Below are 27,517 nucleotides of genomic sequence, written 5' to 3'. Positions count from 1 at the left end.
ATGGCTGAACTGGTCAACTACAGGGTTATCGTTGGATGCATCTACGGGCTATTCAGAGGGGTTTCGTTGTGTCTCCAGAAACAAATCCTCCGTAGCCCTCATTTTGACAATGGTCTCCAAAAGCAGCAGGTTTGAATATGATGACTTTATTCTCATAAATAATTACTTTTTTCTCGTTAATAATGAGTTTAATCTCGTAAATAATGACTTTTTTCTCATTAATAATGACTTTTTTTCTCGTTAATAATGAGTTTTTTTCTCGTAACTAATGACTTTAATCTCGTAAATAATTTTTTTTTTTTCCTTAATGTGGCCCTAATCATCCGTCGTACTAAAGAAGTACATGACATTATAATGGAAATGAAAGATACCGCTGCTTATCTTTAAGAACAGGTGTCATACCTAGGGAACTTAAAGTAGCCTAAGTCACACCACTGTTCAAATCAGGTGATAAATTCACAAATTATCATCCTATATCAGTTCTGCCTTGTTTTTCTAAAGTTCTCGAAAAATTAGTATATTCAATAATTAAAAAAAACATTGGATGAGAACAACATACTGTTCAGCCTTTTCATGAAAAAAATGTCAACAGAAATGGCTCTTTTACAGCTTGTTCACAAAGTCTCCTCCAACTAAGACAATAAAAAATTCTCTCTTGGTATATTCTTAGATTTATCAAAAGCATTTGATACCACTGATCATTATATCCTTGTTGCAAAATTACAGAAATACGGCATTCAGGATGTATCTCTTAAATTGTTGGTGAATTACTTGAAGGATAGAGAATAGTATGTTTCTATAAATAGGCAAAATCCAAATAGAGCCAGGCTATTGTATAGGGTGCCTCAGGGTTCCATTCTTGGCCCTCTCATGTTTTTGATATAAATGAAAGATCTACCAAAGGTCTGCAATAATGCATTACCTTTTGTTATTTGCTGATGATACATGTTTTGTCACTTCTCATGAAAATTTTGGTACATTGATTAGAGAAGCAAATGAAGAGCTATCATCTATTTCAGAGTGGTTTGATATAAACATACTCTCACTCAATATAAATAAACCTAGTTTTGTGATATTCTGCAATAGAATAAAAAAATAATATGCAAAAGAAGAAGTTAAAATACTCATAGAAAATATTGAAATAAATCAAGTGCATTGCATAAAATTCCTAGGAGTCATAGTGGATGAGAAACTAACATGGATGAATGAATTTGTATGCAAAAGGCAATGTGTGAATTGGTATTCTGAGTAGAGTTTGTTCATTGATAAATCATTCTTGTAAATAATACGGTTTTCTTGATCCAGAAAAGGTTTTTGAGAATGGTAGGTTTTGCGAAAAGGTATGAATCATCTGCTCCTCTTTTCAAAAAGTACAACCTTTTATCAATTTTTAATGTGAATGTATATCAATTTTTTTTTGGACATTCATCCACACTACATAAGACGTTCTAAGGACTTTCACCTTCCTTTGTGTTGGACAACCCTCAATCAATTTACACTACAGAGGACCATCTCTTTGGAATAAGTTATCTTCATCATTTCAGTCAGCATTTACATTATCATTATTTAAAAAACACTTGAGAAGGTCACTAATTTAACAAATGTTTGTAACAGTTCTTGAATGAATCAAAAATAATTTTGCTATTGTAAATATACAATTCTATGATATAATTTTTCTTTTATCTAACCTGTGTTGCTGCCTAAAAACTCTTGTTATTGTCTGAGGGGAGGTATTCTTATAAGTCTGTTGAGGCTTGAAACCTCCTCTACACAATGTTTTATTTTAATCATATTTGTATTGTTATTTCCTTCTTTCAATATGCAAACAAACTAAACTAAACTACAGTAAACTACAATAAGACTTTATGGTTAAATCTTGCACAACTACATGATGAACCCAAGAGCTCCTGTTAATTAATATGCATTGCCACTTCGTAAATAAGATATACAAAGCAATATGCTCTTACTAGCAGTTTTCTGAAACGGTGTGTTTATACATAAAAGTTAAAAATGTGATTGTTTTCTGAAATGTCAAGTTTTCTTAACCCTTTGGAACCTGAGCAAACTTCTTTCAAAAAAACAACAATAATAATATTTACGTAACTGTGTGTATGAGTGAGTAATGCACGTAAAGAAGAATTACTCATGGATCCATTCATACATTCATTTTCCGTAACCGCTTGTCCTACTCATGGATCCACAGGGGCTCAACATGGCTACACCTTTACAATCTGATCCAATACGACTGTACTGCCACGAAGTCGACTGTAATCATCGTCTGTAATATTGCTCATAATGTTCAGTTTTGTTTGCATGGATAGAATGGAATGCATTATATATAGAAGGGTTTGTAATATCCTGCCCCCCTCGGGTGTTTAACTAGGGAGGCAAAGCTCTTGTGTTAAAGGTCAGTGAGTGTTGTTTGAGGTGTGCGAGTGAGTGTCCCATTACTATATAATGTCTAATTTACATGCAGTTGCCAGTTTGTTGGGTACACCTAGCTCCCACTACTGCAGTATATTCCAAAAGTTCTGCAGTACATCCTCGCTTTATGAAGATTCTGAAGTTGAGTTTTAGTTTAAATTGATGCGTGTGGACTATGCTGATGAGTGGTTCTATTATTTTGTCCTCCTCTCTCTGTAAATGGAATTGCACTTGTATAGCACCTGTCTAGTCCTCTGACCGCTTAAAACACTTTTTACACTACATGTCACCCATCCACACACACATTGGCCAAGGCTACCACCGTTATAGGGTTGGGCTGCTGTAAAAACGTACAAACCGCATTGATATTAAGCCCATCACTAACCGGACTTGTACACTAAATTTTAGCCCTAGATCTAATTGTGCTGAAGTCAACAGCTGCTCCAGAGTGGAGTGTAATGACACTGTGTCCCAACAGTAAACAAGCGTTAGACTATCATGTAACATTTGCCGTCTCTGTCAATGCAATCCACTAAATATGCACTTCTGTTGCATCATATAAACAAACTACATAAATCTCAGCTTTGCACTCAAGATCAGACTGGACATGTAAGTAGGTAATCACATCTTTCACCTTTTTTGTTTTGTTAAAAAAAGTGTATTACCTTTAGTTTCTGCACATCTTAAGGGCTAAGTTGGCTAGTTATAAAATATGGATGATTTAATATTCCTTAAACTCTGACCGAAGCAGCTATATATGATGTCACTGCTGTTTTGTATTTTTTATTTGTATTATGGGGGGGGGGGGGGGCTCCATCGCAGTCATTTTAGCACCAGAAAGCAGGCTGTAACATCGAAGTCCACGCCACCCCACATCACATTGTTAACAACAAAAACACTTCTGAATCTTTAAATGTCAGGGTTTCCCCACACACTCATTTATTTGTGGTGGCCCTCCACGATTAACACATCTGCCACCACAATTTTATGATTTATTTTTGGAACTGGACCGTTTATTAGGAATGCTGCTGGGATATATATGGTTCATTTATTATTTGCCTCACACACTCACAGCACTGAACGTACTTTGGGCACAGATGGAGCAGAAGAATGCCAGGTGCAGTGAAAGTAAAATAATTAGTTCACTGTGCTGTGTCTAAAAATTTGCTTTCACTTGCCTGCTCCTCTCATCCATTCTTTTTATCATCAATCTCGTCAGCTCTGGTTGGATCGGATTGACTCATCAATAATCCTTTCAGGGATTCAAAACCCCACCAATTACTGCTAAGGGAAATAAATGAACTAATGAAGAGAGCTGCCTGTGCTGCATTCATGCAGAGAGAGAGAGAGAGAATTTAGAGAACCAGCTAGCACCACACATTGATTCTAATTCTGTGGGAAACACTGAACATTAATTAATTTTTTTTTCTTGTAAAGTACATAAAAAAAACATATTGGCATATTGGCGAGCAACTGGCATTATTATCAGCTATAATGTTATTATTTGTGAGTATTACATACATAGTATATTGTATATGTTATTATTTGAGTATTACATACATAGTAATACACATTTCCTGTTATCTGCCAATATATGTATATATGTATGTATATATGTGTGTGAGTATGTATGTGTATGTATGTGTATATACAGTATGTATATATATGTGTATACATACTGTATGTGTATATACAGTATGTATGTGTATATATATATATATATATATATATATATATATATATATATATATATCGTTAAAGTGCATCCCTAGAAATAACCACTTTAAAGATGGTTGAGTACTTGCTATCTTTTTTACGTTTGTGCTGTTTAAACAGAATATTTTAGAATATAAGCAACATTTCCTGGAAAGCTTGTTGTTGGCGATGGTCATTTACCTTCCTAGAAACATTAACCCCCCTTGTGATCTCCCTCCAGCCAGCTGCCACCTTATTTAGATGTTTGTAATGAAATATAAAGCGCAATATAGATAATTCCAGAGATCAAACTGCAAGTCTGCAGATTAGTGAGGACCAGATCTATCTCCTAAGCCACAACAAACAACATGACACAAGGTTCATCATCAAAAATGGTCATATAGTTAAATAACATGTGTGTGTTCAGGTGCTGTGCAGCAGAGCCAGACTGGTCACTTACCTCCCAGGGCTTCATGTGTTGGTGCATCGTGTGGCTGGAACCAGAGCCTCCTCTACTGCTGGATCCTCAGGCTCTGATGAACCCCATGTAGCCATAGGTCCCTCTAAAACGAGTATACATTTTTTAATTTATATTCCATCATTTCAAAGCTGTAAAATATTAAACTAGGGGCTTGGTCTACATTATAATGTGGATTCTTTTGTGATTTATTGACAAAGTCTGTCATCTTGTATGGGAAGACAAAGGCTGGAAACATGTATCCAAAGCAACACAAGGGTTAGATAGCTATACAATAATTCATGATTTTGGTGAAGACCAAGCCTATAAAAATAGAAATTATTCTGTGAGACCTCCATTTTCATGCGTTATTTTCTTTTTCCAATGGTTTTCCCATGTTGAAGGACTAGGAACAGTGTGGCCTGATGAGTCCATGGAGCTGCTTTTTGGACCCCAAGACCAGCGTTTCCAGCTGCCTGGTAATGTGGGGTTCGACTGCCACCTGGAAGGATTGACAGAGCAGAAGAATAACTTGGAACACAAGATGATCCCTGATGTGCTGTCTTCCCCATCCAGCAGTGAGAGACATGATCTAATTCTGGCACAGATAATTGGCGAGTTCTTTGTAAGTGTAATAATGTTAACATGAGTGTGTTTTCTGAGAGCAAGACAATTGAGATTCAAATCAGATAAGAGGAAATACACACCAGCAACTGTAGATCAAACCAGGCTTGGTTGCTATTTTTTCATACGTATGGTATGAAAATGGTACCTACAGTATTAGTGTGCCGTGCTAACCCTCTATTGTACAGGACAGCTCTAGAGTGTCAGGGATACACTTGAACTCGCACTTATTATACATTATTGGAAGATAGTCCAACTAAACAGTCCCACTAGTAGTTTGAGATAACTCCTTGGAGCCCTGTATCTGTATAAAATAATTCAGATAGATGGGGTGGGAATAATGAGATTTCCAGTTATCACTGATTGTGAATATTTTACCGTCTTCACAGCATTTTTTAAAAAATTTAATTAATAGACTTAATTAGGCTAGTCTAATTAATCATCTAGCCTGTTTGATGAATGTTAAAATTATTTAACTTAAGTTCCCATTTTATGATCTTTTGGTTGTATCCCTAATGTGTAAAGACCGTTTCAACATTAGAACTTTAAATTAATGGTAAATAATCTGTGATGATTGAAATATTACAGCTATGATGGTTCACAGATTCACGTGATAACGGTAGAGTTAGCGGTACAGATGCTACCGTATCTACTGGTGGCATGTAATGACAGCTGTTCTGTTGGAGAACATTGCTGATGTTTCTTCTTTGCTGTATTTTCTGAGTGATTGGTTTAAGGAGTGGTGAAGTGGGCACAAATATTGATATGCATGTAGATTTAAGAGTGTTTCTACATCAGCGTATGGCTCACTGTGTGAGTGGAAACAAGGCTCGCACCTGTGCCCTGCTCCACAATGACTGAGATTTGTAAAAAAAAAAAAAAAAAAAAAAAGTATAGGTGTACAAACAGCTCTTTAAATCCATTAGCTGGGTAGTTTATCATCAAGGTGTTAAGGGAACATAGCATAAGTTTAATTAAGCAGCTGTCGGTAAGTGAGTCAGGGAGTGTGCAGTGGTCTTTCTTCAATCAGATTACTATATGCCTTGTACTTTTTCCCTCCAACGGCATTGACCAAGTCACGGTCAGTCTGCCCTTTGATTAAGTCTTTGGACCGCCTCTTTCTTTTTATGGGCATACTTGATTTCATTTTCAAAAACTGCATGTCAAGAGTCTCTGTAATCCTGACGCTGACAGAATCTTGTGAAACTCTTTTTGTTTCATTATTTCCTATGTCATTCGAGCTTATGAAGTGCACTGCAGTAGGGTGTGCACAGAAAATGGGACCGCTTGCTTCCCTTATGAATTCAATGAGAGGCTCCCTGCAGTGGCAGCAGTATGAATGCAGGCAATAGGAAAATGCATATTTACATTTTACAGCCTGTATTTCAAGCAACAACCTCAATAGTCAGTAAATTACGTCTTTTGGCGCTGTTTCGCTGGGGTGAGGGAGATATCTAGGCACTAGTGAGTTGGAGGCAAGTTTACCACAGTTCATTTACACATATTACCCAAATTTTTTAATACAGTGCTGGTGGAAAATTGCTACAGTATCCTGTTAAAGAAAAGTCTATCAGATTCACTATGAGCTCTTAAACGGCAGAATTGTTGGCACCTGTTCTCAAAATGATAAATCCCACATTGATCCCAGATAGCATAGATAACCTCCCGCAAATCCCCATAATAGGGCATGAGACTGCAGGGTCGTGTGCACACACACAGACTAAAGAAGATGATGCAGCCACTGTGATGCAATCCATTTGTTTGTGGACTTCCATTAGTGGGGTGCCATAGCTAACCTCGGGCTGGGCAATTAATTGGAACGGACATTCAAAACCTGTAACTAACGTAATCTTGCCCATGTTGGTTATTTTAAATTCTGTTAATCCTTCTCCCACGGAGGTTTCCAACTCTCATTAATCTGTCTTGAGTTTTCTCACACCAAAACACTGCAACAGCATAAGTGTTGAACAGTCATATAATGCAGTGAAAAAATGACTCTAGAATACAGCTGAGCATTTGTCAACCGAGTCTTATGTGCTTCTACGACGTTTCATTATCACCAATCAAACAGCTGATGGTCTGACAGCAGCGCAGTGAGAGAGACAGACAAACAGAGTTGAGCTTCTCCTCACAGCACCAAAGTGTCTGAATGAACAAACAGCCAAATATTCAGAGGTGGAAAGTGACTTCTTTAGACCTCTACCTACTACTTCGTTTAAGTTTCAGATTTAGTTAGACTTTGGATGGAATTATTAAGAAACACCAGACAGCATGGTGTCATGTCTCATTCAGCAGCTCATGCTGAGCTCTCATTATTACCAGAGGCAGATGTATTGATTTGGGGGTCTGGGGCCACAAGCACATTGCCTTATTTTAAACCTTTCTCTAACTGGAAATGTTGGCAGGCTTTTGTCAGCTATAGAAGAAGGAGACCTACTCAAAACTTCTAGACCCAAATAAAATGATTAGCACACAGCAGAAGTTCAAATCAGAGTACTGCAGTCAGGAGAAGTTGGCCTATTATAGGGCTGTGATATTATGGGTTTTTTGTCACCCAGGTATAGAGCAACGTATAACTGTGCTTTTCGCGGTTTACCGCCCTAAACCGTCTTCATTGTTGAATCAAAAAGCCTAACCAGCTCGCAGTATTTCATATTTATTTTAAATAGAAAAGTCACAACCCAGCCACCCCTCTCCTCTAAAAAATAAAGTACAGTCTCCCAATACCAGCATGGAAGCTAAGTGACATACTGACTATTTCTGCTGTAAAGTTGGAATTTTAACATAGGGGTCTGTGGGGATTCACTAGCCTCTGTAGTTTTGTAGTGATAAACATATATTAACAAAAGAAACAATTCTGTTTCTGAACCGGCAAAGAAATTGACTTTTTAAAAATATTTTTAAATGTATGAAAACTAACATAATTTGGGCAACTGATCTGAAGAGGCTCCATTGTTTCAAAGTATTTGATATTGTCACAATGTTGACATCTACTGGCCAAGCACTGCTATTCAGTCACACCAGCAAATAAATGGAAAAGTATCATCAATGATCAAAGTATCAAAGTAGAGTCATGTAAGTAGACCCCCATGTATTGAAATCACTCCTTTGAATGGCTGGCTCTATTCCAAACACACTAACAATGGAAGATATTTTTTGTGTGTGTGTTTGTCAGGAGAAAGATAAGCTGGCCTCTTCTCAGAGTGTCAGTAGAGCTGCGCAGTACTTCGACCACTCCAGTCTGGAGTGTGCCATACAGTCCTGCCCTGAACTACTAAAGAAAGGTAGAGTACTGATACACATTTCACACAGATATTCATTACATCTATGATTTTAATCTGCTCATGTGGTGCTTAATAAATAGTGGAAGTTTCATTGATGTGCCTTTGCTGGTTTAATGACATTATAACAGAAATGTCTGTTATTCTCTCTGTGCACCTGAGGTAGTGTCAACATAACTAAGTATTCCTTTTTGTTGTTGATGAGAGGTGTTGTTATCCCAAATGTGTTTCCTGATCATGTGACAAACAGATTTCCAGTCCATGTTTCCTGAGGCTCCATCTTCTGGTATGATGGTGGTCACAGTGACCCAAAAGACGCAGAATGATATGACATTATGGTGTGCTGAGGTGGAACGGGAGAGAGAACAGATGCTTGATAAGGTAAGCTGTTGTTTGGAGTTAGTGATGAAGCTGCTGTTGCAGAAATAACAACATCACAGAACTATGTGGCATGGTGGGATCCTTAGACCACTGCAGCAGCAACATCATTGCATTTAAAAAAAAAATTGTTAAACAATGTTAATATAATCAGATTTAAAAAAAAAAAAAAAAAAATACTAAATACTATACAGTATTATTATTTTCCAGTTTATTTTGGTTAAATCTTTAAAACTTCAGAGAAAAGTAAAATAAAATAAATTATTTTTCTCATGCTAAATGCTAAGGAGATTTTTTTGGGAAGGACTATCACAATCTGGGATATGTCAATGATTAGCAACAACACTGGTTTTTATTTTTTGTATAGATTCAAATAATCAGAAAAACTCCCCTTTAGATCCCTAGATCCTAAAATGGGACCTTCCTATAACTGCTTTAAAATATTATACAAAAATATATTTTTTCAATTTCTTTGGTTTAATCTTTTAAACAACTGGAGACCTGATCATAAATACCAAATAATTGTTCACTTTCAGAATTTTAACCCACTTTGTTTACATAATGCCATGATAATCCGCTTATCCAAGGCCGGGTTGTGGGAGCAACAGGCTAAGCGGAGCACTCCAGGCGTCCCTCTCCCAAGCAACGCTTTCGAGTTCCTCCTGGGGGACCCCAAGACTTTCCCAGGCCAGACAAGATATGTAATCCCTTCAGGGTGTTCTGGGCATCCTCATCAGATGCCCGAGCCACCTTAACTGGCCCCTTTCAAAGTGAAGGAGCAGGGGCTCTACTCCGAGCTCCTCATCCTATCTCTAAGGCTGAGCCCAGCCACCCTCTGGAGAAAGCTCATTTCGGCAGCTTGTATCCGCGATCTCATTCTTTCGGTCACTACCCATAGCTGATGACCATAGGTGAGAGTTGGAATCTAGATGGACTGGTAAATCTAGAGCTTCGCCTTCTTGCTCAGCTCCTTCTTCACCAGGACTGTCCGATGCAACTTCAGCATCCCTGTGGATGCTGCACCAAACTGCCTGTCCTTCTCACACTCCGTTCTACCCTCACTCGTGAACAAGACCCCGAGATACTTGAACCCCTTCACTTGGGACAGCAACTCACTCCCCACCCAGAGGGAACAGCCGTTTTCTGGCAGAGAACCATGGCCTCATTTTTGGAGGTGTTAATTCTCATCCTTACCTCTTCACACTCGGCTGCAAACCGCCCCAGTGCATGCTGGAGGTGACAGTGGGATGGAGCCAACAGAACCACATTATCAGTGCAGTTGTAGGCCTTCTCCAAGTCCATAAAGCACATGTAGACTGAATGAGCAAACTCCCATGACCCCTCCAGCAGCCTCGCTAGGTATAGAGCCGATCCACTGTGAATCTGAGGTTCAACAATCCGTCGGGGCCTCCTTTCCAGCACCCTTGAGTAGACTTTACCTGGGAGGCTGAGTAGTGTGATACCCTGATAATTGGAGCACGCCCTCCGGTCCCCTTTTTTGGAAATGGGAACCACAGGCACCGTACCCGACCTCCACATGAGACTGAACAGGTGTGTCAGCCAAGACAGCACTACAGTTTCCAGAACCTTCAGCATCTTAGGGCAAATCTTATCCACAGCAGGTGCTTTGCCACCAAGGAGCTTTTTTATTACCTCAGCAACCTCCACCAGGTATATGGATGAAGGTTCCTCAGAGTCTTCAGGCTCTGCCTCCTCCATGGAGGATGTGAAGGCAGGGTTCAGGAGATCCTCGAAGGCTTCTTTCCAACATTCCATAATATCCCCAGTCCTGGTCAGCGGTTGCCCTCCACTGCTGAGGACAGCCTGAGACAAGACCTGCTTCCCCTTCCAGAGAAGTTCGGGTGATTCAGCAACAAAATCGATCATCGTTCTTTGGCCTAGGGAGCTCTGGTTCCAAGTACACTTATGAACATCCCTATGCTCGTACATCGTATTTGGTATGAAACAATCCATGAGTGGCACATAAGTCCAATAACAAGACACCACTCGAGTTCAGATCGGGCAGGCATTCCCTCCTAACCGCCCCTCCAGGTTTCTCCATCATTGGCTACATGGGCATTGTAGTCCCCTGGAAGAACTATGGAGTACTGAGTCAGCACCCTTTCCAGGGCACTGCCGAGAGACTCCAAGAAGGCCAGGTACTCCAAACTAACATTGGGTGCATACGCACACACGACAGTCAGAGACCTCCTCTCCGCGACACACAGTCGCATCAAGGCGGCCCCCTCGTACCCTGTGGTAAACTCCAACATAGCAGCGCTAGTTTTGTGCACTTTTATATGATTAGGAAAACTCACTCCCAGAATCCGAGGTCCCAAAATAGGACCTTTCTGAGAACTGCTTTAAAAATAGCACACAGTAATATTATTTTCCAATATATATATGTATATATATATAGATATATATAGTTTTTTTTTCATTCAACTTCGCACCTGATCCCCCCCCCCCCCCCCCCCCCCCCCCCCCCCCACCCCCCCCCCCCCCCCCCCCTCCCCCCCCCCCCATAGTGTATGATGGCTATATTTATTATATATATGTTTTTTTTTTGAATCAACTTCAGACCTGAGTGCGTGTAAATACCAAATATTCATGTTGTCAGCTGTTTTTTTCAGAAATGTGTAATACCCTTATTAAACGAGGTCTTTTTCTGCAGAGCGAGACTAAACAGCAAGAGACCCAAATGGAAATATTTTCAATAGTAGAGAAATGTACCAGCCATCAATGACAGAGAACCTGCTACGAGCATATTTAATAACACTTTATGACATGTTGCTCAGTCACTTATAGTATGATTAAGGACTCGCATCTACTGTGGTCTCATAACATCGAACATAAATAAAAAAACTTAAGAAATACTTGTCACATCAATTGTCTTAATAGTACGAAGCCCGGCACTTTGCGGCTTGTCAGCTAACTTTGGCTAGCAAACTAACACAACCTCTTGCGGAAGCTCGGTGACTTTGATGTGCTGCCTTGAGGTAGCGACATTGTATAACTTTTTATGTGCTCTTGATGGTAAATACCAAATATTCATTCAGAATTGTAATCCCTTATTAACATCTTTTTAATGAGATAAACACAAAAAATGAAATATTTTCAATATGTAAATGTATTCAATTTTTTTTTAATCAACTTCAGACCTGATGGTAAATACCAAATATTCATTCAGAATTGTAATCCCTTATTAACATCTTTTTAATGAGATAAACACAAAAAATGAAATATTTTCAATATGTAAATGTATTCAAAGCCATATCTACACATATTTAAACATTTGACTGTGCCAGCACTTGTATAAACTCACTAATGTTCTCAAAATCAAATAAATAAAAAAAAAAATACTTTCACACAATTTGTTTTAGTACACCCCACTTTGTTTTGGTGCCCCCCTAGGTGGCATCTTTGATGTGCTGCAAGATGCCCATTGTTTTTATTGCTTGAAGGAGTGCAGGTGTGGGTTTGTATAGGCCTCTGTGCGTATAGGCCTCTGTGCGTGTGCGTGAATGCGTGCGTGTTAGTGTGCGCATATGGGGACTAGTGGTTCATATGGTCACCCACTACAAAGATGTAGCTTACACACACAGACCACTGCACGTGCATGTGCATTTTCGTGCATGTATGTGTAAATGGGTGGATGGGTGAAAGTGTGTGCATGTGTCTGTGCACACATATAGAGGGGGAGAAACAGTGTGGTGTGAAATATAACCAGCAGTATAGCAGCCCATAGCTGAATGCAGGGAATTAGCACGCATCTGTTCTTGAGGGCAAATATGGAGAAAATTATCGGCTGGAAAATACTAAAAAATAATAATAACTTTGAAGCTAGTACTTTTTCAAAGTCTTAAAAAAAATGGAATGCATGATTTTATTCCAAAATGGCCATGGGTTAAGTTTTTTATGGTTTTACGTTTGGCCAATTTTCTCCATAGTGATTTTTTGTTAGTTGCTTCAGTGCTGTGATTCTAAGGGCTCTAAATAGATATTGTTCACCTTTTCCCAGACTAACTGGAGGTTTTCCTGGTACAATATGTTCTGCCTTAAAATGCAGAGGTTTTTTAAATGTTTCTTCAATAAACGTATAAACTTCTAACCAAAACGTATTTAATATATCACATGTGCAAAATATATTAACTGCATATAATTTGCATTGCTTCCTGCACAGTTTCTCCAGCACTTGAGATTTGGCACCTCCTTTATATTTAGAGATAATTTCTAGTGGTAGAAAGTATGTATTTATTTTCCAGAAAAAAACTCTCTCCAGAACAAGGAACTGGTTGTGTTATGTATTTCATTGAACATCTGTTTCCATTCTTCATCCATTATTTTTGTTCCCATCTCCTCTTCCCATTTTATTTGCACATTGATTCTTCCTCTACATGTAAGATTTCATATATACTCCCCAAATACCTATAAAATGCATGGTTTGGTATATTATAATGTTTGGAAATATTTTCAAAAGAATCCATGTCATTATCTGTTAACAGTTGCCAAAATCCAACTAATCCCTTTTTTGACCATGTTTTGAAAACATTGTCACTTTTATTTGGCTTAAATGCTGGATCTCCAGCGATTGCAATCAAATAGATCATTTCATTTTTTTGTGACTTTCATTATTTTAACAATTCTTGTCCATGGTTTTACAGTATTTGCTACGCAATAGTTATTCATCCTACTTTATACCTTATTTCTACCAAATATTAGTGAATTTAGGGATTGGACTTCATTTCTGTTACCTTCAACTTAGGTTTTTCTGCCTCACTCATTCATGTCAATAGATTTTTTACCTGGGCTGCATAGTAGTATTTGCTAAGATCTGGAAATGCCAGTTTTGTAGTTTTACTCTTGGTTTTTGTCATCACATATATATTTTCTATGTTAGATTTTATGAGTTGGCAGAGTTTGAAACAAAAATAAGAATATTGGAAGTGTTGTAATTTTAATTGATTTAATTTTTTCAAAGATGGATACATTTCAGATTTTCCATCTATTTAGCTCTTCTTTTACTCATTCTACAAATCCTAATTATTATTTTGAAAACAGTTCCTCCAAATTTTGGGGGATTATAGTTCCCAAATATTTAATTTTTGTGCAGTCCCATTTAAAACGATCTATTTCCTTGAAATCGATTTCTTCTCCTATGGTCATTACTTCTATGTTATTGATATTTAATTTATACCCAGAAAATAAACTGTATTTACCTATTTCTTCTATTAATGCTGGAAGTGGTTTATCTACTTTTGTTAGAAAAACTATGCTGTCATCAGCGTATAGTGCTTATTTCTGTTCATTTTCCTTAATATTTATGCCAGTTATTGCTTTATTTTTTTCTAATGCTTTTGGCCAAGGGTTCCATACATAAAGCAAAAATTTGTGGTGACAGGATCACCTTGTCTTGTACCTCTCCGAAGAGCAGAACTTATAGATAGTGTTCTGTTGACCTTAATGCTTGCATTTGGTTGTTTGTATATTATTTTTAATATTTGTATGAATTTTTGGTTAAATCCAAGAGCTTCACAGGTATTAAATATAAATTGCCATGAAAGCCGGTCAAATGGTTAATGGTTAACATTACCAACTGCTTGCCTGAGTTTCCTGAGTCATCTAAAAGGTTCAAAGTATGTCGGACATTATTTGAAAGTAATCTGCCATGAACACAACCTGTCTAAATTGATCAGAGATGGAATTATTTTAGATAACCTGTTGGCAATAAGGGTGGCACGGTGGTGTTGTGGTTAGCACTGCCTCACAGCAAGAGGGTCCCTGGTTCGAAACCTGGTTGGACCGAGGTTCAGTCCGTGGGCCCTTCTGTGTGGATTTTGCATGTTCTCCCCGTGTCTGCATGGGTTCTCTCCGGGGTCTGCGGCTTCCTCCCACAGTCCAAAGACATGCAGCTCAGGTTGATGGTAGGTGATTCTAAAATTGCCCTTAGGTGTGACTGTGAGCGTGTATGGTTGTGTTTGTTGGCCCTGCGATAGTCTGGCGACCTGTCCAGATGACAGCTGGGATTGGCTCCAGCCCCCCCACGACCCTTAAGAGGACAAGTGGTCACAGAATAATAATTGAAGTAAACACTTTTTGGTCCACATTTGATAATGAGATTGGTCTGTATGAACTACACTCCGTTAGATATTTTATTTCTTTTAGCAAGGCAGTAATTATGGAGGTATTCCATGTTGAAGGCCATACTTTTTTCCAATATTCAATTCAACAATTTACATAAAATTGGAGTAAGCACTTCTTTGAATATTTTGTAGAACTCATTTGTGTATGCATCACTACCTGGGCTTTTATCCCTTCTACTGTTTTGAATTGCTGACAGAATTTCTTAAGATGTTATATGTTTGTTAATTTTGAATTTTGTTGACCTTTGGCAAACTTAACGATTTCAAAAAAAAGTTTACTTTCATTACTGTCATGTTCTGTGGCCTCATAGAGATTTTGATAGTAATTTGAAAAACATTCTGCTGTGTTTGATTTTTCTGTGTGAAAGCTAAAGTTTTCCCTTTTTATCTTTGAATGATGCATTTTCAACTTAAATGCCAACAGTTTTCAGGCTTTGGGACTGTTATCATAATATTCTTTTCTTGTGAATGCAAAAGCCTTTTCTATTTCATTAGTTATTGATTTATTTAACTTCATTTGCATTTTTTTCAATTCCAACTTTTATATTTTTATCACCAGTGTTCTCATGTATTATTTGTCACTGTTAATAATATTGGAGCATGGTCTCCCAAGGTTATGGCATTGATATCACTGTTCCTTACTCATGTAACATCATCTTTAAATATAAAGAAATAGTCAAGTCATGAATATATTTTATTTGCATCAGAATAATATATGTATTTCTTAATTTGGGGGTTGAAAAGGCATCAGATATCTTACTTTTCAGCTTTCCTCATTAGTGCTGTTTTTTCAGATTTATGTTTTCCTTTGCTTTGTTTATCATTTGCATTTAGGACCACATTAAAATCACCTCCCATGATAGTTATTCCTTTTGCCTCAGTAATGAGAATTGAATCAGTTGGATCATGTCCTGGAGACTTGTAAACATTTAAGAGCATTAATGGTTTATTTTCTATATTCCCTGTCACTAAAACATATCGGCCCTTTTTATCTATGACTTTTCTTTCAACTTTAAATGAACTTTTGAAGTGCTGCTCAAGCGCTCATTACCGTAGTTACATTGTCTCAGGGTCTGTGTGTCACAACTACAGTATGTGCCTCAACTGAGGTTCATCTTAAGTTTGTATTTGGTTGTAAGTATATCTATTTGTAGTGTGTCACGTCCATCAGCAGTGACTGGTCTGGTGCCTGGCGTCAGTTTGACGCTTCTTGTCATCAGCTTACATTGAAAATGTATTTTAACCTGTTGCTGTGTCGGTTATAGTGTGAATATTCCCCTGGCATTAGCCATGCCAGGGGAACTTACACACACCCGTCTGCCAGGATGTCTTTCCTAGCTTGCAGAAAACTCTCAACGGAGCACAGCGTCAGCCATCATGGCAAGTTTAAACCCCCATATTAATATGTTGCAGACTTGAGAAGAATTAAGGCTGAGATAGTTATTATTTCTGCTTCTCAACAGAGTTTAATGAGTCAGAGTTTACAGTAAGCCTTGGTATAAATCTGTTTCAAACTAGTTATTTTTTGTCTCAAATTTTGAGATTTTCACTTATGACCTGTTAGTGTGTGCTCATAAATCATTTTTTAAACCTGTCAAAAACTCTTGAAAGTCTATAGAAAGTATTTAGTTGAAAAAATGTCTAAAATAATTGCCCATGTTTGATACAACCTGTCACCTTGATTCCAATCACTAATGCCTATATTAGCCCAACTGGAATAGAATAGAATAGAAAGAATATCTTTGTTGTCATTGTACATATACAGCGAAATTGGATGCAGTCCCATAAAGTGCAAGCATCAGTAAACATGAATAAATAAATTTTAAAAAGACAGAATGCCTCTAAAACTAATTAAAATATATATATTTCAAAAAAAGGGGAAAGATTTCTAAGAAAGGAAAACACACATCATACCAAGCATACAAGACAATTTTACATCTCGCTGGAACACACAATTCAATTGCACAGTTCACGTTTTGATGGCATTAAGCACAGTTATGGCTCTTGGGTAAAAACTGTTTTTTAATCTGTTTGTCCATGTTTCCATTGTTCTGTATCATCTGCCTGAGGGCAGCAGTTCAAACAGAGAGTGTCCGGGGTGGGATGGATCTTTGAGTATACTCTGGGCATTATTTGAGGCAGCGGAACTGCCAGGGAGGAGAGAGGGCAGCTGATGATCTTCTGGGTGGTGGTGACGACCCTCTGAAGTGCTTTCCTCTCTGCTGCTGTGCAGCTGGCAAACCACACACAGATACAGTATGTCAGTAACAGCAACTCTAGAAGGACACCAGCAATTTTTGAGTGAGATGATTCTTCCGGAGGAGCCTCAGGAAATACAGTCTCTGCTGTGTCTCCTTCACCAGTGCTGTGGTGTTAGCACTCGAGGTCAAGTCCTCCTCCATTTGTACACCCAGAAACTGGAAGTCTGAGACCCTCTCTACACATTTCCTGCTGATGTAAAGGGATTGCATGACTGTTTTGTTCCTTCTGTAGTGAATGATCAGCTCCTTGGTTTTGGTGGTGTTGAGGACCAGGTTGTTGTCTGTACACCACACACTGCAGTGGTGTCATCTGCAAATTTGCTGTCGCTGGAATGGGCAGGGGTGCAGTCATGGGTTCAGAGTAGGGGGCTCAGTACACAGCCCTGTGTGGAGCCAGTTCTGAGGCTGAGATCCGAGGAGATGTGGGGGCCTACTCTCACCCTCTGAGAGTGATCCGACAGGGAGTCCTCGATCCAGAGGCAGATGATGTGAGGTAGTCCTAGGTCTGTCAGTTTAGTCACCAGTCTGTGAGGGAGGATGGTGTTGAAAGCAGAGCTAAAGTCCACAAATAGCAGCCAAGAGTAGCTCACCTGCTGCTCTAGGTATGTTAGGGTAGTGTGGAGAGTTGTGGCTATGGTGTCCTCTGTGGACCTGTTAGCTCTGTAGGCAAACTGGTGTGTGTCGAACACAGATGGAAGGCTTGAGATGATTCGAGTTCAGACAATTTTCTCAAAGCACTTCATAATGACAGGAGTAACTGCCACTGGACAGTAGTCATTCATGCTGCTGATGGTGGTCTTTTTTGGCAGTGGTACTATGGTTGAGGACATTAGGTAGGATGGGATGGTGCACTGGGATAAGGACTGGTTGACAATCTTGGAGAGGACCCCAGCCAGCTGGTCAGTGCAGTCCTTCAGCATCCAACGCCATCAGGTCCTGCAGCTTTCCTGGGGTTTACCACTCTCAATGTGCGCCTCACCTCATGCTCCTCCACCATAAGGATGTGGCTGCTGTGGGCTGGTGGATGTAAAGTGGCTGCCTCTGGTGGCTCCACCTCAAAGCAGGCAAAGAAGTGGTTCAGCTCCTCTGCCAACGGAGTGTCACCAACCAGGCTGTGAGATTTCTGGATTTGTAGCTGCTGATGTGCTGAACCCCCTGCCACATCTGCCTTGTGTTGTTGCCGTGGAAGTAGTCCTCAATCTTCCTCTTGTAAGCAGCCTTGGCCTTTCTGATGCCTCTTTTTAGGTTGGCTCTAGCAGCACTGTATTGTGCCCCATCACCCAACCTGAAAACGGTGTTTCTGACCCTGAGCAGGCACTGGACTTTTTGGTCATCCAGGGCTTCTGGTTGGAATAAACCTGGATAAGCTTGTCCACAGTGACAGTGTCATTGCAGAACCTAATGTAGCACAAGACAGTTGCAGTGTACTCATCCAGGTCCTGATGTTCAAAAATATCCCAGTTTGTCCTCTCGGAGCAGTTATGCAGTCCTGATTAGTTTGTCCAGATTAGTTTAAAGAAAAAAAGGCATTTAACTGAAAGCTGCCTAAAATGTAACAACATTTCACAGACTTAATGGATTTGATTTGTAGCCAACTAGAAACTAAACTAACTTAACTTAAACAAGACTAAAAGTATGAAGAATAAAAATGACTTAACAGTGACTAAAACTCTTAAGCAGACTAAATCTAAAATAGCTGCAAAAATGAAGACTGCCTTTGAACAGCTGAGCCTGTTGACAGTGCTCCTTTCATTCAATCATGGTACTATCACCTGTTACCAACTAACCTGTTAAATGCTCCAGGTGTTTTGCTCATAACTTGATGATGGGAAATAAATTACAGCCAAGAGTTAGTCAGTTAGCTAGTTAGTTAATTCATTTATTGTCCACAGTGTGGAGATTTATCTTTGGTCTCATAAAAAACAACAAGCAGAACAACACAACAACAACAACAACAGCAACAACAGCAACAAACAGCAACAAACAGCAACACTTACACACAGACATCTTCAGGGAAAAAAGCAGGACAGCAGTGGCAGTTACATTACAACACATCAACGGGACATGGTGTTCAGTGCCCCAATTGTGTCAGGGATCTCTTGTTGCTTTGAAGCAGAAAAAAGGAATAAAAATCTGAGTCCTATTGCACATTATCAAAAAAATGTTTTTAAGTATGAATTGTTTATGAAGAGTGAGAAAGTCAGCTAATTTTGTAAAAGCAGAGATGTAGGAAGATCTAGAGTGAGTGATGTCATCAGTAATGTCACCCACAGCAGTGAGTGCTGGTGCTTGAATGTCTAATCTGAAGAGAACCACTAAGTGAGACCAAGTTGTTTCTCTGCTTTGCAGTTTATTGATGGAGCTAAAGAGATCTGCTACGCTCTGCAGAGAGAAGGATTCTGGGCTGACTTTATCGACCCGTCCTCAGGCCTGGCGGTAAGATACCACTGTCACTTAGACTTATCAGAGTAACATTTAGGATTCTGACATTCTGAATCTGCTTATAGAATCTGAAGCCTCTCTGATAAGTGCATTTGGTGGAATGAAGACATCATTAGGGATATCCATTAGTAGGGATATCCACAGGGGGGCGGTTTCCCACCCAAACACCCATCCAACCATTAGCAGCTCCATTGAATGTGAGTGCACAGATTGGCTTTCACACCTGACAATCATGGTGGGAAAGCCCACTTTTGTATATAATAACTCATTAAAACCAAACAGACACTTGAACAAATATCAGGGTTATGAGATATACCTTCAGTGACAGAAACTGTCTTTGGAAAAAATTTATTTGGCATGTACTTAGAGGTTTTCGTTTGACCTATGACCATTCACTAACATAGAGGGGCGGGCCTCAGGACCTGTAATGCAGTGGTCAGCCATGTTCAGTCATCCAGCTTTTCTAGCTACAAAGATTATATAATTGAGAGTTTGAATGAAAGGTTAAATAGGGCTATTCATTATTCAATTTAAAATGGAACCAGCTGACGAAATGCATCCCTTCACAAAGACTAAAGACACCATGTTCTGATTTCTCTGCTTCCATGATGTTACAGATACTTGTTTCATCAGCCTCCATTGTACAGTTGTGAAAAATATGTTCCGTATTTTGCTGATTTTCAACTCCTTTGGTTTCATAACCATGAAGGTAGTCTGTGTAAATACCTCCATTTCTCCAGCACCTATATCTCCCTGCCTATTTGGTTGCAGAATTCTCACACATAGAATGTAGAAGGTAGATTTGTTAGTCATTTTTTTAAAAACAAAATTTCACTAATCCTTGATCCTGCTACCTCTTTTGAGTTAAAGGATGAGTTGTTAAAAATTTCATCTGGTTCTTTGGGCATGCTGCTGCTGGTGGCAGCAGTCAATTCCTGCAGTGCATTTTTTAAATTTGCATCAATGTCTTGTGTCCTTATGGCTTCCAACAAGGTCCGTCTATCCAGTGCAATAGATAGATAGATATACTTTATTGATCTCAAAACTGAGAAATTGGGGTGCAGCAGCACCATGCAGGAACAACAAGAGAATAAAGAGCACACATTATTAATAGAATATAAAGGAATACGCTTAAGAAAACTAAAAAAACTAAGAGACTGTACATATATACATATATACATGTGTAAAGTGCGGAACAGTATCTGAATAAATAAACATAACGTCAGCAGTGTAGAGTGACATGGAGCTAAGACCAGAGTTTAAAGCGCAGACAGAGGTGAGTTATTGTACAGGTGGATGGCTTGTGGCAGGAAAGATTTCCTGTATCTGTCCTTTTGACAGCGAAGCTGAATCAGTCTGTTGGAGAAGGTGCTCCGCTGTCAGTCCAGTGTGCGGTGGAGGGGGTGCTCAGTTTTTTAAGTGTCCACGGTCTCCAGCCTGAAACCCACCACAGAGCCAGCTTTCTTAATGATTTTATTAAGTCTGTTGGTGTCACTGGCTCTGATGCTGCCACCCCAACAAACAACATCGAAGAAGACGGCACTGGAGACAACAGACTGGTAGAAAATCTCCATTCTCTAAACATCTTGCTGCACACGTTGAAGGATCTTAGCTTCCTCAGGAAGTAGAGTCTGCTCATCCCCTTCTTGTACACAGCGTCAGTGTTAGATTTCCAGTCCAGTCTGTTGTTTATCACCACACCCAGATATTTGTAGGCCTCCACCTCCTCCACAGTCTCCCCCCGGATCTGTAAAGGTTGTGACGACGTCCTCTTCTTCCTGAAGTCGATCACCATCTCTCTGGTCTTGTTAACATTCAGCCTCAGGTGGTTATGTTCAGACCACTCCACAAAGTTGTCCACCAGAGACCTGTACTCCCCCTCCTCTCCCTCTCTTATACACCCAACAATCACCGAGTCATCAGAAAATTTCTGCAAGTGGCATGACTTGGAGTCATACTGGAAGTCAGTGGTGTATAACGTGAAGAGGAAAGGCGAGAGCACAGTCCCTTGCGGAGCTCCTGTATCACTGACCACCACCTCAGACACGACACTGCCCAGACGGACAAACTGTGGCCTGCCTGTCAAGTAGTCAGTAATCCAGGAGATCACAGAGCCACTAACACCCATCCCCCGCAGCTTCCCACCCAGCAGCACTGGCTGGATGGTGTTGATGGTGATCCTCACAGTGCCTCCTCCACCATCCAGATGCAAATGAGCTCGTTGCAGCAGGTAGATGATGGCGTCATCGACTCCAACATGGGGCTGATAGGCAAATTGCAGAGGGTCCAACAAAGTCCTCACCTGTGGCCTCAGCTAGGCTAAGACCAGTCTCTCCAGTACCTTCATCACGTGAGACGTGAGAGCCACTGGTCGATGGTCCGACAGGTCTGGTGAAGTCGACTTCTTGGGGATAGGAACAAGGCATGACGTCTTCCACAGCAGCGGGACTCTCTGCTGACTCAGGCTCAGGTTGTAGTTGTGGCTCAGCACAAGTGACAGTTGGCTGGCCGGGTCCTCAGGAGCCTTCCACAGGTGGACTCTCTCCAGCTGTCTCTGAACCTGGCCTGTAGTCACGGTCATGCAGGAGCTGTCCTCTATGGATGAGGAGGAGGAGGAGGAGGAGGAGGAGGAGGGGGATGAGAGGAGCTGAGCTGGAGAGTGAGGGGGGAGGGGCTGAGGCAATTGGGACAGTGTAGGTGTGTGGGGGGCTGAAAGTGTGGAGGGCGCGACAGACGGTGAGCTAAACCGGTTATAAAACAGGTTCAACTGGTTTGCCCTCTCCAGGCTTCCTGATGGCTGTCTGTTTGTCACCTTAAGCCCAGTGATGTGCTTCATCCCAGTCCACACATCCCTCACACTGTTCTGCTGGAGCTTGGCCTCCAGCTTCCTCCTATAATTGTCTTTGTAAATCCTCAGCATTTTCTTGAGGTCATGCTGGACTCTCCTCAGCTCCTCTCTGTCTCCAGACCTGAAAGCCCTCTTCTTTTTGTTAAGAAGTTCTTTCAGGTCACTGGTGATCCATGGTTTGTTGTTCGGAAAGCAGTGTACTGTCCAGGCTGGCATGGTGGTGTCTTCACAGAATCTGATGTAATCTGTGATGCAGACAGCCATGTTATCAATGTCCTCCCCATGTGGAGGAAATGGGAAATTAGAGGCGCACCACCCATTAAAATAGAAAGGTTGATAGCCCATTTTGTCTTATAAATTAATCTAGTCTCATAATTTGACATTTGAAATTTGCTGAAATTTGAGTTCTTTTTCCAGGTGTACAGGGACCTGACATTATGCACACACACATCACAAGATCAAGTGTCTATAAATGAATGGTTTATTAAACTACTCGCTACACAGCAGAACGACTCCTAAAACTACACATGAATGAGTTTAAGAATAAGTATGGATAAATGATGAAACAGTGAATACAGCAAATACACCAAGTGAATAAAATGACTAAATGAACAACAAATTAATAAATTAAGCAACAATAAAAATGAGGGGATGAAAACCAGTGAGAAACTGAATTAGATGTGACATCTGGACTTGATCAGGTGCACTGAAATAGTGCGAGATGGTCAAGCAGACGAAAAGTTAAGATTAAAGAAAAGTCAATGTTAAGCACTGATCAACAGCAGAGAGGCAATCTATCCCATAAAACATGGAAGGAAAAGATAAAGGAGAGGCCTGATCAGAGAATAACCCATAATTGTTTTTTATAATTGGAGATCCTAACCTAGGTCTAACACTTCCTATGTGTCCCTATTATTTAAGAGCATCAATCCCATAAAAGCACAGGAAAGATTGTTTCACCTTCCACAGAAGTCTCGATGCTGGGGAAACAGTTCACTCCGCAAAGTTGCAGTGTGGCCTTTGTGAGGACACTGGACGGTCAGCTCGGTTGCACTTGTGCGTTTCCGGTGGCTGGCCTCGGTCGGTTTGAACGTTGCAAACTCGGTTTGAGTTTGTTTCCTCCATCTCTCTCTCCATTTAACAGGTGGATCATCTTCTGACACCTCATGTGACAGCTTACCAGGCTTTGTCTCAGTCAAAGTCTCTCTTTGTTTCACAGTCTCTCTTGTGCAAAGTCCTCTGGTTCTAAATCGTCATTTAGAACACATGTAGCACAGGCTGTTTCCAAAGTTATCTCTTTCAACGTAGATAAACAGCAGCTCACAGTATCTCAGGGCTGCAGCACAAGCAGGCATCCCCCCCTCCTCAAAGGAGGAGGAGGGGGGTGAGGCAATAGCCCCAAAAAGCCAAAAGACCCCAAAAGACCTCCTTCGACTTCACTGGTGTTATATCTCCTGTGAAAAAAGGTGTGGTACTTTACCGTCAAAGCTGGAAAAATATGCTCCTTCCTTCTATCACTTCTACTGTTTTAACTGTCCAGATCTAATTTCTTCCTAAAGTGTTAATAAAGTTCACTACAGGCCTTCAAATCTTCAATATTTGAAACCATGACGCTCTCCTCTGCTGATCAATACCAAACACTTACGAGAAAACCAGCTAATTATTTGGCAGATCATTAACCAAGTAAAACAGTATTAACTAAGTTTAAGAAAACATAACGAATATGTGTGAAAATAAGTAAGTGTAATACTACAGTGTCAAAACACTGATATAATTAAAGGTTGTTAAAGATCCTATTTGAGTAAAGGTATACAAGTACTAGCATCAAAATAGAACAAAGTATGAAAGTACTTAATATGACCAAAGGTCTATCAATAAAACCTATAATTAGAAAATCACAAATTGCTTGATTACAAAACAATATAGCATCTGTACACAACAGTGTAAAGGAAAGATAATTAAGATACAGATAGAGGGGATGCATATCAAATTGCAAGTCTATACTAAGAGACTTTCCATTCAGTGTGTAGCACACTGCTGGCAGGGGGGTTACGAAAGGTCGCACTTCTCCACACACAGGCACAGAGTTTGGCCTCAAAATTGACATTTAAGCAAAAAGAGCCGCAAGATTAATTTTTTTGTACGCCAGGAAAAAGGAAGGTATGCCCACAGACTTACTCAGTGCCACAAAAATGTTTTATTGGATCAAAACGTTTCGAACAAAGGTTTTCCTCAAGTGATTTTTTTTTGGAAAACAAAACAAACAAACAAAAAAAAAGCATTGAGTAAGTGTGCGGCATTGAGTAAGTGATCTATTCCCTGCTGTTCTTGAATTGCCCTGTACCTTCTGTACCTTCACTAAAAAGAAGAAAGAGATGTGTGTGTAACCCCTCCTTTTTCCTACATTTTTTGGGCCACCAGCTAGCCAAGGAGCTAATCCGGATGTCAGTCGCTATTCAGCAAGAGTTAAGCGCCCGGCAGTGTTTGGCACAGTTTCCACATTTTTATTACTGATGATTTAATAAAGAAGTTTTACTGAGAGAAACATGATGCTGAATTTAGCAACAGACCTCAGTAATCTCGGAAATATAAAATAAATAATTGTAGGCATTTATTTTCATATAATGACAGAGGTAAGGTAAATCAGTAACACATACTCAGACCAGATGACTAAACAGATAATATAAGGTATGCTGCTGAGTTTATTTTCTACTGCAGGTTGAGAATGCAGTCAGACAGGGACAGACAGGGATATCATACACCATCTTTTTCAGTGACAGACTTCATTCTAGATTCTAGATTGGTTTTATTCATTTCTCAGCTGTTTTCTGATTTGGGGCACATTTTGTCTACAGTGTGTGTATGAATAAAAAAAAACTTTCGATAAGAACATTTCTAAATGTAGTGAATATCAATTAACTTGTGATGTGATGTAACACAACACTGCACTATTTATATAAAATAAAGTGCTTTAATACATTAATAAATGTCATCCACATGCAGGCTCCATCAGCAGGGTTGTCCAACAACCCAGCATCTAAATACAATGACATTTTCCTCACAATTTAGTGGGATTTCTTAATATAGAAGGAACGCAGGCAGCATGTTTTATCCTGTGAATAGAATCTAATTAATCTTATTTGGTGGCATCTTAAACTGTGTTAACAACTTATTTTGAAAAGCTGACCTGGTCTTAAGCGAATCCTTGGCTATTTCACTGCAGTTCATGGTAAGAAAACATGCCAGGAATTGATGAAATAATCTTGCATTACCATAAAACATGAATTTGTATTTCTTCATTTTTAGTGGTCTGTAATGATTAAATGCAACTTTTTATTTTTACATTTATGTAATATGTCAGTTTGAATAGCACTAAAATCACTATCCATATAAAGTCCCTTCATCAATAACTGGGGGCCACTGCCCAACATCGTCACTCCAACTCCCCGTGCTGCTGTCATCATAACATTATAGTTCGATACTATATCTACAGCTGTCACTGTCAGCAGGCGGCAGTCAATTGCCACTGCACTAATGGCGGCGCGGCTATATGGAGGAACACACAAATTGTTCACCATATTCATCTATAGCCCTATAGCCCAACTCTTGAAAATGTATTAAAGAGAATTGCATCACTAAATCATTCAGCTGTTTCTCTGCTAACTATGTGATAAATGTCTGTGTTCTTCCACAGTTCTTTGGCTCGTACACCAACAACACACTGTTTGAGACGGATGACAGGTACCGTCACCTGGGCTTTCAGATCGAGGACCTAGGCTGCTGCAGAGTGATCCGGCACTCTCTGTGGGGGACACATGTTTTTGTTGGGACAATATTTACCAATGCATCACACAACAGCCTTATGAAAAAATTGCAGGGCAGCTGAACCCAGAGATCTTGAAACTGTCAAAACGTCTATAGACTTTTTGGTGATGGTAATCTAAGACTGCAGCCTCATAATTTTAACAGCATAAACAGAATCTGAGTTTTTACGTTTGCAGCATGTATGTATAATTACTAGATGATCAAGAAAGAGTTTCTTGACTGAACTGCTATGTTTCTGGAACTGTTACCTTTTAGAATGAAATCCCTCTTAGCAACTATTTATCTGACTGTGTTGTTTGAACTGTCATCAGATTTTTTCATTGAAGGCAGACACTTTACTGTTGCTTCACTGTAAATGGTAAATGAACTGTACTTGTATAGTGCTTTTCTAGTCTTTTCGACCACTCAAAGCGCTTTCACAGGACATGTCACATTCACCCATTCACGCACGTATTCACACAGTGGTGACAGAGGCTACCGCACACGGTGCCACCTGCTGGGTAGTTACCTTTCATATACATGCACACTCCGATGATGTGGCATCGGGAGAAATTTGGGGTTCAATATCTTGCCCAAGGATACTTCGACATGTTGCCTGGAGAAACTGGAATCGAACTGCTAACCTTTCGATTAGAGGGCGACCCATTCTACTTCTGAGCCACAGTGCCCTGACAGTGTCACCTCAAGAAAATACTCAGTCACGGCTGGCATAGACTGTATATAAAGATGGACAACGCGTCACCTTTTGCCTTAGCTATGCTTGAGTGAAGCTCAAATATCCAGTATCCGGTTTACGTCACTAGTGCAATCTTGCCAAAACGCCCATCCGACCAATTGCGAGCCTCATTGACGCCCAACATCGACTGTGTATCACAGCTGTCAGTTATGGCAGAAAATCCCCTTTTTGTAGAACTGAATAACTCATTAAAACCAAACTTTTCATAAAAACGATCACTTAAAAAAACATCAGGGTGATGAGAAGTACCTTCAGTGACAGAAATGTATTTGGTGTGTAATTTTTTAGTTTTTAGTTTGGTGTGTGTCCCATTCATTCACATGAAGGGGAGGGCTTTATGACCTATCCTGCAGACAGACACCAGAGGGGCAACTGAGATTGAAAAGTTGCACTTTGGGGGAAC

At 39.8% G+C, this 27,517-nt stretch overlaps 1 protein-coding gene across 1 annotated transcript; it reads left to right on the top strand.

The window, feature by feature from the left end:
• On the top strand, positions 1-26,545 carry mmadhcb (metabolism of cobalamin associated Db). Its single transcript, XM_042494638.1, has 7 exons — positions 1-129; positions 4,547-4,691; positions 4,981-5,201; positions 8,376-8,484; positions 8,732-8,862; positions 19,613-19,699; positions 26,248-26,545. Exons 1-7 carry the CDS (start codon positions 1-3, stop codon positions 26,437-26,439), a joined length of 1,014 nt encoding a protein of 337 aa, XP_042350572.1. The 3' UTR covers positions 26,440-26,545.
• Positions 26,546-27,517: the final 972 nt, after the last annotated feature.

The sequence above is a fragment of the Plectropomus leopardus genome, chromosome 10, assembly GCF_008729295.1.
Source record: "Plectropomus leopardus isolate mb chromosome 10, YSFRI_Pleo_2.0, whole genome shotgun sequence".
Classification (NCBI taxonomy): domain Eukaryota; kingdom Metazoa; phylum Chordata; class Actinopteri; order Perciformes; family Serranidae; genus Plectropomus; species Plectropomus leopardus.
The sequence above is the reverse complement of the archived record's forward strand: the minus strand, read 5'-3'. Positions and strand labels throughout refer to the sequence as shown.

Coding starts and splice junctions, on each gene's coding strand:
- mmadhcb (XM_042494638.1), top strand. CDS start 1: ATGGCTGAACTGGTCAACTACAGGGTTATCGTTGGATGCATCTACGGG. Junction 8,485..8,731: donor CCCTGAACTACTAAAGAAAG/GTAGAGTACTGA, acceptor TGTGACAAACAG/ATTTCCAGTCCATGTTTCCT. Junction 8,863..19,612: donor GAGAACAGATGCTTGATAAG/GTAAGCTGTTGT, acceptor TCTGCTTTGCAG/TTTATTGATGGAGCTAAAGA.